Source organism: Bubalus kerabau, chromosome 11 (genome assembly GCF_029407905.1).
Source record: "Bubalus kerabau isolate K-KA32 ecotype Philippines breed swamp buffalo chromosome 11, PCC_UOA_SB_1v2, whole genome shotgun sequence".
NCBI classification, from domain to species: Eukaryota; Metazoa; Chordata; class Mammalia; order Artiodactyla; family Bovidae; genus Bubalus; species Bubalus kerabau.
Window position 1 is genome coordinate 9,931,542 of NC_073634.1, and position 17,650 is coordinate 9,949,191.

Consider the following 17,650-nt stretch of genomic DNA (forward strand, 5'->3'; position numbering starts at 1 on the left):
ATGTTACATGAATTGAGGAATGCTCAGCCCTGTAGTCCTCCAGAACTCGCTCCTCCTCTGTGTGCAGCTGTAATCTCTTTGGTATCCTGCCCTCCGGTCTCTTGGTTTACCTGGACTCCCAGGTCCATCTCCTCAGCTCAAGAAAGAACACGGTTTTGCCTACTTTCCTCCCTGCAGTGCCACGGTTTAGAATCTCCCTCTACACAGTACTTTGGGAAAACTCTAGGGTTCCCCTCCTTCTGTGTCCTGACTTTGTGGTATTTCTGTCCTTTGTTCCCTGACATTCAATGTCTTGAACATTGTTGTTTCACATACTTTGTCCATTTTTTTTAGCTGTTCAGGTGGTAGGGCAAATTAAGGTTATTCCATCTTTTTATTAAAACAGCTACACAGAAGGGATGAGAGAGGTTAAATAACTTGCTCAAGGACACAGGTAGTAAGTGACTAGAAATCTTTCAGACTTCCAAGATAATTCTCTTAATTGTCAGGTTCTTAACACTCTCCTGTATAACACAAAGAAAGGCAATGCCAAAGAATGTTCGAACTATTGCACAATTGCACTCATCTCACACGCTAGTAATGTTCAAAATTCTCCAAGCCAGGCTTCAGCAATACGTGAACCGTGAACTTCCAGATGTTCAAGCTTGTTTTAGAAAAGGCAGAGGAACCAGAGATCAAATTGCCAACATCCGCTGGATCATGGAAAAAGCACTCATCTCACATGCTAGTAAAGTAATGCTCAAAATTCTCCAAGCCATGCTTCAGCAATATGTGAACCGTGAACTTCCAGATGTTCAAGCTGGTTTTAGAAAAGGCAGAGGAACCAGAGATCAAATTGCCAGCATCCGCTGGATAATAGAAAAAGCAAGAGAGATCCAGAAAAACATCTATTTCTGATTTATTGATTATGCCAATGCCTTTGACTGTGTGGATCACAACAAACTGTGGAAAATTCTGTAAGAGATGGGAATACCAGACCATCTGACCTGTCTCTTGAGAAACCTGTATGCAGGTCAGGAAGCAACAGTTAGAACTGGACATGGAACAGCAGACTGGTTCCAAATAGGAAAAGGAGTACGTCAAGGCTGTACATGGTCACCCTGCTTATTTAACTTGTATGCAGAGTACATCATGAGAAACACTGGGCTAGAAGAAGCACAAGCTGAAATCAAGATTGCTTGGAGAAATATCAATAACCTCAGATATGCAGATGACACCACCCTTATGGCAGAAAGTGAAGAGGAACTAAAAAGCCTCTTGATGAAAGTGAAGGAGGAGAGTGAAAAAGTTGGCTTAAAGCTCCAAATTCAGAAAACGAAGATCATGGCATCTGGTCCCATCACTTCATGGGAAATAGATGGGGAAACAGTGGAAACAGTGTCAGACTTTATTTTTGGGGGCTTGAAAATCACTGCAGATGGTGATTGTAGCCATGAAATTAAAAGACGCTTACTCCTTGGAAGGTAAGTTATGACCAACCTAGATAGCATATTCAAAAGCAGAGACATCACTTTGCCAACAAAGGTCTGTCTAGTCAAGGCTATGGTTTTTCCAGTGGTCGTGTATGGATGTGAGAATTGGACTATAAAGAAAGCTGAGCACCGAAGAATTGATGCTTTTGAACTGTGGTGTTGGAGAAGACTCTTGAGAGTCCCTTGGACTGCAAGGAGATCCAACCAGTCCATTCTGAAGGAGATCAGCCCTGGGTGTTCATTGGAAGGACCGATGTTGAAGCTGAAACTCCAGTACTTTGGCCACCTCATGCGAAGAGTTGACTCATTGGAAAAGACTCTGATGCTGGGAGGGATTGGGGACAGGAGGAGAAGGGGATGACAGAGGATGAGATGGCTGGATGGTATCACCGACTCGATGGACATGGGTTTGGGTGGACTCCGGGAGTTGGTGATGGACAGGGAGGCCTGGCGTGCTGCGATTCATGGGGTCGCAAAGAGTCGGACACGACTGAGTGACTGAACTGAGCTAACACTCTCCTGTATAACACAAATTAATATATTTAATAACTGGTGTTTTTATTTAGATATTCTATTAAGAAACGTTGCCAAATTTCTTACAGAAATGACTTTCCCTTTCTCCTTTTTAAGATAAATGTGAGGAACACGAAGAGAAAATTACACTAGTTTCACCCGCACGTGAGATCGACGCTCGCTCGTGTCCTCTCATCACAAGTGTACACAAAGAGCCTATAACTTGGTATAAAAATGACAGCGCGACGCCTGTATCTACAGAAAGAGGATCCAGGATTCACCAGCACAAAGACAAGCTCTGGTTTGTTCCTGCTGAAGTGGAGGATTCAGGAGCTTACTATTGCTCAGTGAGGTAAGCAAGCGATAAACAGGTTACAAACATGTGGTGTCTGTACCTGCAATACTTCAGGATGGAAAAAAACCAATTTTTTTTAATGAACCTATTTTGATTTATTTTAGAAATTCAACTTACTGCCTAAAAATTAAAATAGTGGTAGAGTTTGTGCAGCATGAGCCTAACTTGTGTTACAATGAAAGGACTGTGTTTACCCAGAGACTGCTGACCGCAGGAGACGGGCAACTTGTATGTCCTTACTTGGATTTTCTAAAAGATGAAAACAACGAGTTACCCCGAGTGCAGTGGTATAAGGTAATTTTGTATGACATATGGCCTCTTGCTTCTCTAGCAAATACAACAGTTTGCTGTCAGAGATATTAGGATGAATCCGCAAAGGGCGTTTTCATTTGGCAGATTATTTGCTTTTGAGTGGTGAAACTTAATAGAACATTTTAAAGTTTTATGATTGTATGCGTTTAATTTGCAGCTTAACTAAAAATTTATTTTCTGTCATTTTTGTTTAATAGGGTACAGCTGAGAAAAGTACAGTGGGCATATAAGATGTTTAAAAATAAGGATTATAAATTTAGGGTTTTTTAAAGTGACTCTTTGTTACAAAGTATATTATTTCATGTTTTATTATAAATACTAAGTGGTCCTTAGATAACTTTAGTGGTTTCTGTAACTGAAAAGTGATCAGCTAGCACTGCATGGAATACATCATATTCTGGTGTCTTTGATCTACCTGGCTTGTTGGAGCTTACATGGATGATCATTTTTTAGAGGTTTAAAAATACAGAATAATATCAGTGAAGAATGGAAGTGTATCATTACTAAGAAACTGTAGCTGGCATTCTTTCCTCAAACATTTTTTTCTTACAAAGTAGATTTGTTTCCAGTTGTCTTCAAAGTGCAAGACTCATAGGCATAAAAATGTAATATCCTGGGAATATAATTATGACTTCGCCAAAAAAGAGCAAAATTAAAACTTCTGCGCAAGTACCTTTGTATTCACATATACACGAATGTGTGTTCTAGTCCGTTAGTCATATCTGACTCTTTGTGACCCCATGGACTGTAGCCCACCAGGCTCCTCTGTCCACAGTGTTTCCCAGGCAAGAATGTTGGAGTGGGTTGCCCTTACATGAATATAACTATGAATAATTGGTTTTCAATACTTCCTTTCCCCCTGTCTAGGATTGCAAACCTCTACTTCTTGACAACGTAAACTTTGCTGGAGTAACAAATAAGCTGATCATCACAAATGTGAACACAGCACACAGTGGGCACTATATGTGTCATGCGTCGTACACACACTTGGGAAAGCAGTATCGTGTCACCCGGGCGATAAAGCTGATTACTCTGGGTGAGTCATAGCTGCAGTCCTAGGAGTTTAAATCCGGGAAGGTCCAGAGACCGTGCGTAATATCACCTTCACTGTCTACAGAGGGACTAAGTCCAGGAGAAGCATGATGACTTGCTAGAGGTCACCTGGCTTTAGTTTTTGTTGCTCTATGCTATGTAAATGTTTTCATTCCTGTTTCAGATGCAGTGCTGATTAAACAGACAGGATGAGCTAAGTTTTCCAGCTGAACTAGGAGGCTTGTTTTGGCGCGTGGCTAAAGATGGTTCTCTAGAGGCTTCAGGGACTCCTCTGGCTAGTACTGGGGAAAGGACAGTTCTGAGACCTCTCACCTGCGGAGTCTGGGTGTCTAGCAGTTGTTGATGGACCCTAACAGACCTTGAAATAAGTTACACTTTTTCAAAAACATCTTTTTATTTTGTATTGGAGTACAGCTAATTAACAACGTTGCAATAGTCTCAGGTACACAGCAAAGGGGCTAAGCCACACATATACATGGATCCACTCTCCCCCAAACTCCCCTCCAGGCTGCCACATGACATTAAGCAGAGGTCCCTGTGCTATATGGTAGGCCCTGTCAGCTATCCACTTTAAATATAGCAGTGTGTACACGTCCATCCCAAACTCCTTAACTATCCCTTCCCTGCACCTTTCCCCCCTGGTAACCATAAGTTGATTCTCTAAGTCCCCACAGGGCTTCCTTGATTTCCTCAATCTGCATAAGCCACTCTTAAAATCAGTAAATGACTCTTCATAGTTATAAATTCATCAATCCACAGTATGGTGAGTACTCTGCTAGGGTCAGTGAGGGAAGACCACAGTGGTGACAGCAAATATATATTGTATATATATTGTTGGTTGTCCATTTTAAATGTAGCAGTGTGTGCACATTCAGGGATGGATATATCCATCCCCAACTATCCGTTCCCCCATCCCCCTTGAAGGGCACCCCACTCCAGTACTCTTGCCTGGAGAATCCCATGGACAGAGGAGCCTGGTAGGCTGCAGTCCATGGGGTCGCTAGGAGTCGGACACGACTGAGCAACTTCACTTTCACTTTTCACTTTCCTGCATTGGAGAAGGAAATGGCAACCCACTCCAGTGTTCTTGCCTGGAGAATCCCAGGGACGGGGGAGCCTGGTGGGCTGCCGTCTATAGGGTCACACAGAGTCGGACACGGCTGAAGTGACTTAGCAGCAGCAGCAGCAACTATCCATTCCCCCATCCCCCTTGCTGACCATAAGTTCGTTCTCTAAGTCTGTAAGTCTCCTTCTGTTTTGTAAGTTCCTTTGTATCATTTCTTTTAGCTTGATGGGGGGATGTCATACAATATTTCTCCTTTTCCGTCTGACTGACTTCACTCAGTATGACAATCTCTAGGTCCATCCATGTTGCTGAAAATGGCATTATTTCATTATTTTTAATGGTGTGTAATATTCCATTGAATATATGTACCACAGCTTCTTTATCCATGGAATAAGCTCCACTCTTGTCAGATCTTTGTTAACCCAGTCATATAACTTCTCTAAGCCCGTTTCCTCCTCTGTAAGCAGATTCAAGCTTCCAAGGTTGTCATGAACTGTGTTGTTGATCAAGTGTGCTCAGCTTGTAGTCATGTGCCTCGTGCCCGACAGCTGAGAAATGAATAGGTGCATGCCAATTTTTCTTGTTAGTCATCCTGAGGCTGCTATTCACCATATTTCATATTAAAAACTATTTTAAAACAAAATAGAACAAATGCACCTTTATAAGTTACCTGGAGATGGGCAGAATACTCAACCTTTCTCTCAATACTAGGATTTCCTAAGCTTTCAGTAATGTATGAAGAGAGTTATTCCCATGAACTTATGGTTACCAGAGGGAAAGAATGGGGGGTAGGAATAGTTAGGGAGTTTGGGAAGGACATGCACACACTGCTATATTTTAAATGGATAACCAGCAAGAACCTACTGCATAGCACAGGGAACTCTGCTCAGTGTTACGTGGCAGCCTGGATGGGAGGAGAGTTTGGAGGAGAATGGATACATGTGTATGTATGGCTGAGTCCCTTTGCTGTCCACCTGAAACAATCACAACATTGTTAATCAGCTTTACTCTGATATGAAATAGAAAGTTAAATTTATCAAGCTGTTTACAAAAAAAAAAAAAAAAAAAGAGTAAAGTTACTCTAACCAGGACTTTGAAAAGTTAAAGCAGTCTCTATTAGTAATTATTCTGGGACAACAGGCCTAATAGGGACTATCCCAGGTAAACCTAGATGATCACTTTTCAGATAGCCGTGTTTTCTCAGTTCTACAATTATTTATTTTTGCCAAAGGTTAATTGTGTTGTCTCAGAATCGATTCCTTGCCTACATCCTACAAGTATCGGTGACTCCTAAATTTCAGATGTCCTGAGTCACAACCATCCTTAGCAGCACTTCCCTGGGCGTTGCGTATCTCCAGTTTGTGTTTCTTGGTGTACTGCAGCCAGACCAGCAGACCAGATTTGAGGGAAAACAGGGTACTGCAGAATTTTAAGAATTCAAATGGGTTTTAACTACTTTCGGACATCTTTTCTGATCCCTTATATAGAAATAATATAATCAGGGGTGGGGTTCTGTTTTGTTTCTCTTCTAAAGGTGGATTTATAAATATTTGTTGGGCATTTCCCATCTTCCAGGCACTTTCTAGGTATACAGTAGGGAACAAGAGACAGAATATCCTGAGCTGATGGAGCTAACAATTTTTTTTAAGTAGCAGAATGAATACTAGGCATTCAAATTTGGAGTTGCTCAGGTTTGGTCCCAGATCAACTCTTGAAGCCTAACTTCTTGAGAATAAAAGACAGATTAATTTCTGGAGATTCTTAGTATTTTTCTGCCTACTGTAATAAAGTATGCCAAAGTGTGTGGCATTCTTTGATAACTGTGGCTTTCACTCTTGGGTTACTGTGAAAATTACCAAATAGACACACATCTAGCACTACGTGACTTTCTGGTTATAACGCTCCATCCAGGGAAGCCACTTTGTTCTCCCTGATTTGCATGAAGAGATGCACTTGTCCGGAGACCCAGAGCCTGGTGATGTTTGTGGTCTTTTTTTTTTTTTTTTTCTGTAGCACCAAACTCTGTGGGTTCAGAAGGGCTGAGGTTTTGCTGTGGCTTCTGAGTCAGCCTCCTGCCTTCACAAAAATCCTGGCCCTCTGTCTCCTGCCATGAATACTGTGCCCCTAGAAGCAGATGCTGTGTTGTATATGTTAGTGTTTGGTATATTTTGCCGAGTGTTGTCATCTTTGGAGATTCGAATCTATAAGAGACCTTGTGGGTGTTTTTCTTTCAGAGAAATCCAGAAACACAAAACCTGAGATTGTGAGTCCAGCTAATGAGACAATGGAAGTGGTCTTGGGTAAGTGGGCTACAATTAGGATATGCTGAAATCAGTGTTTTTTTGAACTAGAGAGTAAGATAAACTGTACCTTTGCTGCATACAGCCCAAGCTGTTCACTGCATGTACCTAAAGTTAGAAAGTGGCACAGGTCGTGTCTTGTTTCTTTGGATTTTTTTGCCTCTTATGGCAAATATCTAGCCACGTCTCATTGACTCAGCGTTACTTTTCTATGGACAGTTACTATTCATGAAGACATCAGCCGAGAAACAAGTTCAGGGACTTCCTTGGTGGTGCAGTGGTTAAGATTTCGCCTTACAATATAAGGGGTGTGTGTTCGATCCCAGGGAGGGGAGCTAAGATCTCACCTGCCTCGTGGCCAAAGAACCAGAACATAATACAGAAGCAATATTATGACAAATTCAATAAAGACTTTAAAAATGCTCCACATTAAAAAAAAAAAATCTTAAAAAACAAAGACCAAGTTCAATAGGCCTAGAAATAAGAAATGGAATATATTTGGTATAGGATGGATTTCTTTTCCTGAGAGAGTTAAGCTTTTAGGTAGAAGACTAAGACTATAGACCCAGAAGATAAATTACTCTAGAGAATTATTTTTCCAAGTTAGTGATAATGTTTTATTTCAAGAATAAAGACATAATACTATAGGCATTCACATCTAAGCTGTGCAATACAGTAGCAGCTAGGCATGTGTGGTTATGTACACAGCCACACTAAATTTAAATTAAGTAAATTAAGTTTAATTAAATATTATTCCCTCAGTCAAGAGCTGACTGGCTTAGATGTGACTAGTGACTATGTATTAGACAGCACAACTATAGAATGTTTTTGCCAACACTGAAAGTTGTTGGAAACCACTGGTCCCAACATAAAAACAGACTTTTCTTTTGTATCAGAGGATCAAAATTCAGGCTGGCATATAGAATTTTCTTCTGTAATAGTAACTGCATGAAGACAAAGAACTGTACAGAGATTAAAAGCTAAAATGTGTGACCTCTGAATTCTGTACTTGGCCAAGTTGTTCTTCGTGTTGGAAGGTAATATACAGACATTCATAGATGTAAACAAAGAAAGATATGAAGACTTTAAATATTGGCCAGTAGAATTCAGAGCAGTGTTTTCAACCTTTTATTTCCCCCTTTTTTCTTCCCCTGTAGAAGGCAATGGCACCCCACTCCAGTACTCTTGCCTGGAAAATCCCATGGGCAAAGGAGCCTGGTGGGCTGCAGTCCATGGGGTCGCTAAGAGTTGGACACGACTGAGCGACTTCACTTCCACTTTTCACTTTTGTGCATTGGAGAAGGAAATGGCAACCCACTCCAGTATTCTTGCCTGGAGAATCCCAGGGACGGGGGAGCCTGGTGAGCTGCTGTCTATGGGGTCGCACAGAGTCGGACACGACTGAAGCGACTTAGCAGTAGTAGTACCACCTAACAGGACATTTTTTTCCCAATCCTCTTTACTTTCTCAGATATTTAATGCCCAGATATGTACTCTGGCACTTTAGAGGACTGCAGACCATTGCAATAGATAAGCTTTTGTTGCTCTCCTCGCTAAGAAGTACATTTTTCCCTGTTGAGAAGGCATGCTCTGGGAATGCGTACTTAAGAGCTCTCTCTAAAACCTAGATTTGATCTACAGATCTAAAAATAATAACTACATTCAGTTCAGTCTCTTCTTTGTGTCCAACTCTTTACGACCACATGGACTGCAGCACACCAGGCTTCCCTGTTCATCACCAACTCCTGGAGGTTACTCAAACTCATGTCCATTGAGTCAGTGATGCCATCCAACCGTTATCTCATCCTCTGTCGTCCCCTTCTCCTCCCGCCTACATTACATTAGAAATAATTATTTTAAAATATCACATTGATCAGAGGCCCATTACCGTAGCATAAGGTTATGCTATAGTCAGGCTTTTATTTGATAAGATTTCACATTAATCCCAATAAAATGACTTAGAAAAACAGGAACTGAGGGACACTTTCTGCACTTGATTTGCGACCCCATGGACTGTAGCCTGCCAATCTCCTCTGTCCATGGGATTTCCCAGTCAAGAATACTTGAGTGGGTTGCCATTTCCTTCTCCAGAGGATCTTCCTGACCCAGGGATCAAACCCGTGTGTCCTACTTGGCAGGCAGCTTCTTCACCACTGAGCCACCTAGGAAGCCCTCTGCACTTGATAAATAACATTAATTCAAACCAGTCATCACCAGCATTTTTAATTGTGAAACTCTATAGTGTTAAGCCTTATACAGGCCTGGACTTTCTTATTGAAGTCAAGAGTGAGACTAAGCTGCCCACATGAACTTCTTACAGTTACTGTAACAGTTACTTGTTCCAGAAGTGCCCACTAATGCAAAGATTAAAGAACCAAGGCTTGCTGACTCTAGGGGAGAAAATTACTTTGTTTTCCGATTGTATAATTACATACCTATAAATTTCAGGAGAATTACTGGGGAAAGTTAGAATAATTATTGTACTAACTGGCCAGATATAAAATTAATATACTATAGTATTAGACTTGTTTAGCAAAAACCAGCAAGTAAACATAACAAGAAAAGAGATCCTATTGCAACAGAGCTGTCTATAAAGTATCTTAGCAAAATCTTTAGAAAATATATTGGATTTATAAGGGAGAAAAAAGCCATCCAAACAAAAAAAATCCCCCCAATCTCTGACTTATAAACCTCAAAAAATTGAGGATAACATTTCTGAATATGTGCAGTGTTGATGTACAGACATGTTCACTGGTATATCAATCATAATTAAAAATTAGGAAATTATGTTTTGCAATAGAAAAGGAGCTTGTCATAATATGTCTGTATGATGGAATACTAAACCACTATGAAATAGCCTGTTTTGGAAGGCTGATCATGTGAGCCAAAATTCTCAATAGTCAGAGTAGATGTTAATGCCCAATTTTCAAAGCTGCATAGTGCACAGAAAGGTAAGGAATAAGATACATGAAGTTACTAATTGTGGTCATCTCTCAGTGGTAGATGTAAGAACAATTTCTTTTTCCTTTCTTATACTTTAAAATTTTTATTCAACAGTCATTTGTTAATCTAGATAGAACAGAGTCCATTGATGTTATGATTTAAAAATACATTGCTTTGCAGGATCCTGGCTTCAATTGATCTGCAATGTTACTGGCCGGCTAAGTAACTATGTCTACTGGAAGTGGAATGGGTCAATGGTTAGTACATATACTCCTGTGCTAGAGGAAGACTTTATCACGTAAGTATGCCAAGAGTCAGTTGTGCCCTAGACAAACTGTGGTATTAAATTGCAAGGGTAGCAAGGCTTGGCTTCTCTGGTGGCTCATTTGTAAAGAATCCGCCTACAATGCAGAAGATGCAGATTCAGTCCTTGGGTTGAGAAGATTCCCTGGAGGAGGAAGTAGCAACTCACTCCAGTGTTCTTGCCTGGGAAATCCCATGGATGGGGATCCTGGGGGGCTACAGTCCATGGGGTCGTAAAGAGCTGGACATGACTGAGTGACTAAATAACAAAGCAAGGGTTAGTGCCAAGGATGAGTGGCCACTGTGCTTAGTTGTTGTGACCCTGGGGACTGTACCCCACCTGGCTCCTTATGGGATTTTCCAGGCAAGAATACTGGAGTGGGTTGCCATTTCCTTCTCCAAGTGGGTCTTTGATTGACCCTTTACTTTTGCTAAGTAGGATTCAAAAGATCTTGTACAATACAGGTGAACTACATGTTATTATGGTACCAATTCCAGACCACTTGGAAGGCTTTCTCTTAAATTCAGTTAAAAATTGCAACATTCCAATGATGCAATCGTCCTGAATTTTCCTTCATGTCATTTCATTTTTAAAGTAGTTTAGAGAAGACTCATGAAATGTATGGAGAAGGAAATGGCAACCCACTCCAGTGTTCTTGCCTGGAGAATCCCATGGACGGAGAAGCCTGGTAGGCTGCAGTCCATGGGGTCGCACAGAGTCGGACACGACTAAAGTGACTTAGCAGCAGCAGCATGAAATGTAACCAAGAACTAAAGCATGCTCCTGCTCAAGTCTCTGATGGCTCCCTGTCACTTCTCCAGGGAGAAACTCCCAACCCTTAGCATCACCCGGGAACCTTGCCCATCTGTCTCGATCTACTCTTATTTCATATATTCTCTGTGTCCTATGGAGCCCAGAATCCCCATTTTTTTTGAAGCTGGTCATTTTGATTTGATTTCTCTCTGCTAGTAAGTGGTCCCAGAGCTATCAAATATCAGATCAGTGTGCTGCTTATAGCCTTATTCTTACAGCTGTGCTTTAGGCTGGTGATTCTTACTGCTGCAGTGGATGTGACAAGGAGATAAACCAGGTATATGTATTGTTTCTATAATTGATGCCATCTGTACAATTTTACTTATTCTTTTGAACAGAGTGGAGAATCCTTTAAACAGAAGAAGGAGTACAGTCCTCGCACGGCTTAATATTTCGGCAGTGGAAAGTAAATTTTTCCTGCATCCATTTACCTGTTTAGCCAAGAATACAGAAGGAATAAGCACAGCATATATACAACTAATACATCCAGGTAAACAAGAGAGTCATTTATTTGAAATGCAGCTTTGTATTCCCATGGTGAGATATCATGACCTTGAGGTTTGCCATGCTATTTCCTCTGCCCACAATGCTCTTAGATTCCTTTTAACCTGGGGACTTCCATTCACTTTACTTCTCAGGTGAACTGTATCTTCTGTGAAGTTTTTTTGCCCTACTTTCCTTCTCTTAACGCATCTCTCTGCCTATGTATTTCCATATCTATCTTACTTAGTTTTCTTTACGTGATTGTAAGTTCTATGATAATGCAGACAATTGCTAATCATTCTATTTCCAGAGCTAGTTAGCAACTTAAGTCTGATCATCAGTTCAGCTCAGTCGTGTCCGACTCCTTGCGACCCCATGGACTGCAGCACACCAGGCTTCCCTGTCCATCACCAACTCCCGGAGCTTACTCAAACTCATGTCCGTAGAGTCGGTGATGCCGTCCAACCATCTCATCCTCTGTTGTCCCCTTATCCTCCTGCCTTCAATCTTTCCCAGTATCAGGGTCTTTTCCAATGAGTCAGTTCTTCACATCAGGTGGCCAAAGTATTAGAGTTTCAGCTTCTGTCCTTCCAATGAGTGTTCAGGACTGATTTCTTTTAGGATGGATTGGTTGTATCTCCTTGTAGTCCAAGGGACTCTCAAGAGTCTTCTCCAATACCACAGTTCAAAAGCATCATTTCTTTGGCGCTCAGCTTTCTTTATAGTCCAACCCTCACATCCATACATGACTACTGGAAAAACCATAGCTTTGACTAGATGGACCTTTGTTGGCAAAGAAATGTCTCTGCTTTTTAATATGCTGTCTAGTTTGAACTTTTCTTCCAAGGAGTGTCTTTTAATTTCATGGCTCCAGTCACCATCTGCAGTGATTTTGGAGCCCCCCAAAATAAAGTCTCTCACTGTTTCCCCATCTATTTGCCAGGAAGGAATGGGACGGATGCCATGATCTTAGTTTTTTGAATGTTGAGTTTTAAGCCAACCTTTTCCTCTCTGCTTTCACTTTCATCAAGAGGCTCTTTAGTTCTTCACTTTCTGCCATAAGGGTGGTGTCATCTGCATATCTGAGGTTATTGATATTTCTCCCGGAAATCGTGATTCCAGCTTGTGCTTCATCCAGCCTGGCATTTGACATGATGTACTCTGCATATAAGTTAAATAAACAGGGTGACAATATACAGCCTTGACGTACTCCTTTCCTGATTTGGAACCAGTCTGTTGTTCCATATCCTGTTCTAACTGTTGCTTCTTGACCTGCATCTTGATCATCCTAGGTGCCTAATGAATATAGTTTTAGGTAAACAACTCCATGATGGATGCACAGGGGAAGCCAAAATATCTACTTTCCAGAGAGGATGTCAGAAGTTACTGGTTTCATACATTGTATAATCAAACACAATATTGACAGTATTTGTGTTCCAGCTCATGGATTTATTTTTCTGTCTCATTTATTCTACCATTGACTCCTTCTAGTGTATTTTATGGTATCCTTCCGCTCTGCTGGGTTGTTAAAACTTCTTGTAACTTCTCACTCCTCACATCCACCCTTTTCCTGAGTAGAACTCTGTGATCTTTATGATCAGTATACTGAACTCCTTCTTGGGTAGACTGCGTATCTCCACTTCAGTTAGTTGTTTTTCTAGGTGAAGGGCTTTATCTTGCTCCTTTGTCTGGAATGTATTCCTTTGCTGTCCCATTTTGTGTAGATTTCTATTTGAATTTTTGTGTATATGGAAGGTTAGTCGTGTTTCTTGACCTTGGAGAAGTGGCCTCTATAGGGAACATTCTATTGTCCCATCAGTACACCTCCCTCTCATCACCCAAGGGCCGGGGCCATGGTCCCAGGGTAGGTTCTGACCTGTTTGCAAACTCAGTTCCACAGGCTGCGAGATGACAGTTTTCTTGTGTCTGCCCTCTGGTGGGTGAGGCTGGTTTAGAGGCTTGTTCAGGCCTCCTGGTGGGTGGAGTTATGTCTTGCCCTCCTGCAGGAAAGCAGAGGCAGAACACTCTTTGACATACATCACGGCAGTATTGGACTTCCTTGGTGGCTCTGTAGTAAAGAATATGCCTGCAGTGCAGGAGAAGTGAATTTGATCCCTGGGTGGGGAAGATCCCCTGGAGAAGGAAATGGCAACCCACAGTATTTTTGCCTGGAGAATCCCATGGATAGAGGAGCTTGGCAGACTACATACAGTCCATGGGGTCACAAGAATCGGACGTGACTTAGAAATATTTCCACCACCACAGCAATACTATTTCTGATCCATTTTTCTAGATAAAGTAAATAAAAACAAAGCCAAATGGGACCTAATTAAACTTAAAAGCTTTTGTACAACAAATGAAACTATAAACAAAATGAAAAGACAACTTAAAGAATTAGAGAAAATATTTGTAAACAATGTGACTGGAAAGGGATTAATCTCTAGTTATGTAACTCAATAACAACAAAAAGCCAGTCAAAAAATGGGCAGAAGACCTAAATAGACATTTTTTTCAAAGAAGACCTATAGATGGCCAACAGGCATATGGAAAAATGTTCAACATCAATAATTAATAGTTTATTGTAGTTCTGATCTGCATTTCTCTATCACTTCCCTCTGATCAGAATGAATGTGAAAGTCACTCAGTCATGTCCAACTCTTTACGACCCCATGGACAATACATTCCGTGGAATTCTCCAGGCCAGAATACTGGAGTGGGTAGCCATTCCCTTCTCCAGGGGATCTCTTCTCCAGGGGATCTTCCCAACCCAAGGATCTGAACCCAGGTCTCTCGCATTGCAGGCAGATTCTTTACCAGCTGAGCTATCAGGGAAGCCCTACCAAAGGAGAGGGAGAGGGATAAATTAGGAGGTCAAGATTAACATGTACACACTAATATATATAAAATAGATAACCAACAAGAACATACTGTACATAGCAAATACTATGTACTCAGTATTTTGTAATAACCTATAAGGGAAAGAAAATCTGAAAAAGTATATATGTTGTTGTTTAGTTTCTAAATCGTGTCCAGATCTTTTGTGACCTCATGGACTGTAGCCAGCCAGGGTCCTCTGGCTGTGGGGTCTTCCAGACTCAGGGATCAAACCTGTCTCTCCTACAGTGGCAGGCAAATTCTTTACCTCTGAGCCACCAGGGAAGCCAGGAAAAGTGTATACACACACACACACATATATATATAACTTAATCACTTTGCTGTACACCTGAAACAACATTATAAATAAACTATACTGCAATAAATAAAAATTTTAAAGTGTGTGAAACATTTTAAGATAATTTATAGTTGAATTAAAATATTTATGAATGTTTACATGGAAAAAAATGAAAAGAACCTATGGACAAACTATTAGAAAGTAAATGAATTTAGAAATTTCAATAGTGAAAGTTAGTCATTCAGTCATGTCTGACTCTTTGTGACCCTGTGGACTGCAGCCAGCCAGGCTCCTCCACTACCTCTGGAATTCTCCAGGCAAGAATACTGGAGTGGATTGCTATATGTGTGTATATATAGTATTTCTATGTATATCTTTAAATACCAATAGTGAAAGTTTAAAAAAATAGCATTTATAATAGCATCAAAACTATCAAATACTTAGGAATAAATGCAGCAACAATTGTTCAAAATCTGATACAAACTAAAAATAATTACTGAGATAAAGACCTAATAGATGGAGGGATACCCACAGATTGAAAGACTCAGTATTATAAATACTCTTCAGTTCAGTTCAGTCACTCAGTTGTGTCTGACTCTTTGTGACCCCATGAATCGCAGCACGCCAGGCCTCCCTGTCCATCACCAACTCCCGGAGTTCACTCAGAGTCACGTCCATCGAGTCAGTGATGCCATCCAGCTATCTCATCCTCTGTTGTCCCCTTCTCCCCCTGCCCCCAATCCCTCCCAGCATCAGAATCTTTTCCAGTGAGTCAACTCTTCACATGAGGTGGCCAAAGTACTGGAGTTTCAGCTTTAGCATCATTCCTTTCAAAGAAATCCCAGGGCAGATCTCCTTCAGAATGGACTGGTTGGATCTCCTTGCAGTCCAAGGGACTCTCAAGAGTCTTCTCCAACACCACAGTTCAAAAGCATCAATTCTTCGGCGCTCAGCCTTCTTTACAGTCCAACTCTCACATCCATACATGACCACAGGAAAAACCATAGCCTTGACTAGACGGACCTTTGTTGGCAAAGTAATGTCTCTGCTTTTCAATATGCTGTCTAGGTTGGTCATAACTTTCCTTCCAAGGAGTAAGCGTCTTTTAATTTCCCCTCAAATTAATCTGTACATTGAAAGCAGTTCCAATCAAAATCTCAGCAGTATTTGTGTAGGTGCGGGTGTTTGTTTGTGTGGGCATGTTGTTGTGGGTGTGTTTATTCTAAAAGTCATATTGGAAAAATAGTTAAGGTAGTCTTGAATAAAAATAGTCTGGAAGATTTACACTTCAGATAAGATGATCTTGTACAAAGCTACAGTTGGGGACTTCCCTGGAGGTCCAGTGGTTAAGAATCTGCCTTGCAATGCAGGGGACATGGGTTGGATCATGGTTGGGGAACCAAGATACCACATGCTGTGGAGCAACCAACCCCAAACATCGCAACTAGAGAGCCTGAGTGCCACACCTAAGACCCGACACAGCCCAATAAATAAATAAATATTTTAAAAAGCTGCAATAATTGAGTGTAAATGTGAACTATCAATTAGGCCAATTGGACATTAGTCTACCTTGATTTCCACTTTCTTCTTTCTCCGCCGTCCTCCCCCTTACCTCTCCACCAGACTCCTCCGTGGTCATCAGCTGAGTGACTAGCCTGTGCAGCTGGGAGAATGTGCAGTGTGAAACGCTGTCTGGCAGTCCTAAACTCTTCTTTGCTTTCCTCTAGTCTACCACTTTTTTCACCCGACTCTTCTACTTTTGTAGAACGTTTGTAGGCTTCTGAGTGACTTTGACTTACTCATATTCCTATGAAGTGCTCTATCTTATGGTCTTTGGTGTTTTTTCTATGTTATTGCATACTACTTAAGTGGGAATTAAATACAGTGCACCTTAGTTTTATACAGTATCCATCCTCAATGCCTTTGTAGATTAGTATCCATTAATAGGGGCTTCCCTGGTGGCTCAGTGGTAAAGAATCTGCCTGTAAATGCAAGGGGCTCAGATTCGATCCCTGGGTTGGGAAGATCCCTTGGAGAAGGAAATGGTAACCCACTCCAGTATTCTTACCTGGGAAATACCATGGACAGAGGAGCCTGGCAGGCTATAGTCCATGGGGTCACAAAGGAGTCAGTCATGACTTAGCAACTAAATAACAACAATAATCCATTACTAAGATACAGTAATGAATGAGTTAATACTGTCTGGAATTTGGACTTACAGACTGATCCCAAATATGGTTTCTCTGGGATGGTAATGTTTAATTTGCCATGCTCAGTTTTTAAGTCTTTGGGTTCTAATGTGTTTTTTTCCCCCTTCTCTGCTATAGTCCCTGATTTCCAGAAGCCCACAGTTGGTATATTTGTCATGTTAACATTGGTAATTACATGCTCTGTTTGCATCTACAAAGTCTTCAAGGTTGACATTGTGCTTTGGTACAGAGATTCCTTCTATGATTTCCTCCCGAAAAAAGGTACAATTTTGTATTCTATGCAGTATTTTCCTGAGAAAGTGGGGGTAGTTAAGAGGGTTTTTATTCAAATTTTAAAATGAAATGTGGTCCATACAAAATAATGTAATTATACATAATTATAGTTTCATGACTGAATAGTATTAATATTTTCTAAGTTACTGCTCTGGTGTTCATAATGGTGGGATAGCCTGGCATTTAGAGCATCTGCTTATAAATCCAGTTATTCAGAAGCCACGGTTGAAGACTTGCTCTGTGCTAGGTAGCACAGAGATCACCCCATTATCTGCCATAAAATGAAAGAAATGACTCAGTTTTCCTGCACCAGGGAAGCATTCTCTATTTTGTTTAAATCTCAGAAAAAACTACTACTCCACTAATATATGGGCTTCCCTG

The 17,650-nt window shown here is 41.0% G+C and overlaps 1 protein-coding gene across 8 annotated transcripts in view; it reads left to right on the forward strand.

Moving 5' to 3' along the window:
* IL1R1 (interleukin 1 receptor type 1) overlaps nt 1-17,650 on the forward strand; it is a 91,001-nt gene that overhangs the window by 69,955 nt on the left and 3,396 nt on the right. For all 8 annotated transcript variants that reach the window (XM_055539512.1, XM_055539510.1, XM_055539511.1 and 5 more), the window contains 7 exons: nt 2,103-2,337; nt 2,445-2,634; nt 3,520-3,688; nt 7,006-7,071; nt 10,195-10,312; nt 11,470-11,621; nt 17,114-17,257. In XM_055539512.1, coding sequence (XP_055395487.1) covers nt 2,103-2,337; nt 2,445-2,634; nt 3,520-3,688; nt 7,006-7,071; nt 10,195-10,312; nt 11,470-11,621; nt 17,114-17,257 — 1,074 coding nt within the window. The remainder of the gene's footprint in view (nt 1-2,102; nt 2,338-2,444; nt 2,635-3,519; nt 3,689-7,005; nt 7,072-10,194; nt 10,313-11,469; nt 11,622-17,113; nt 17,258-17,650) is intronic.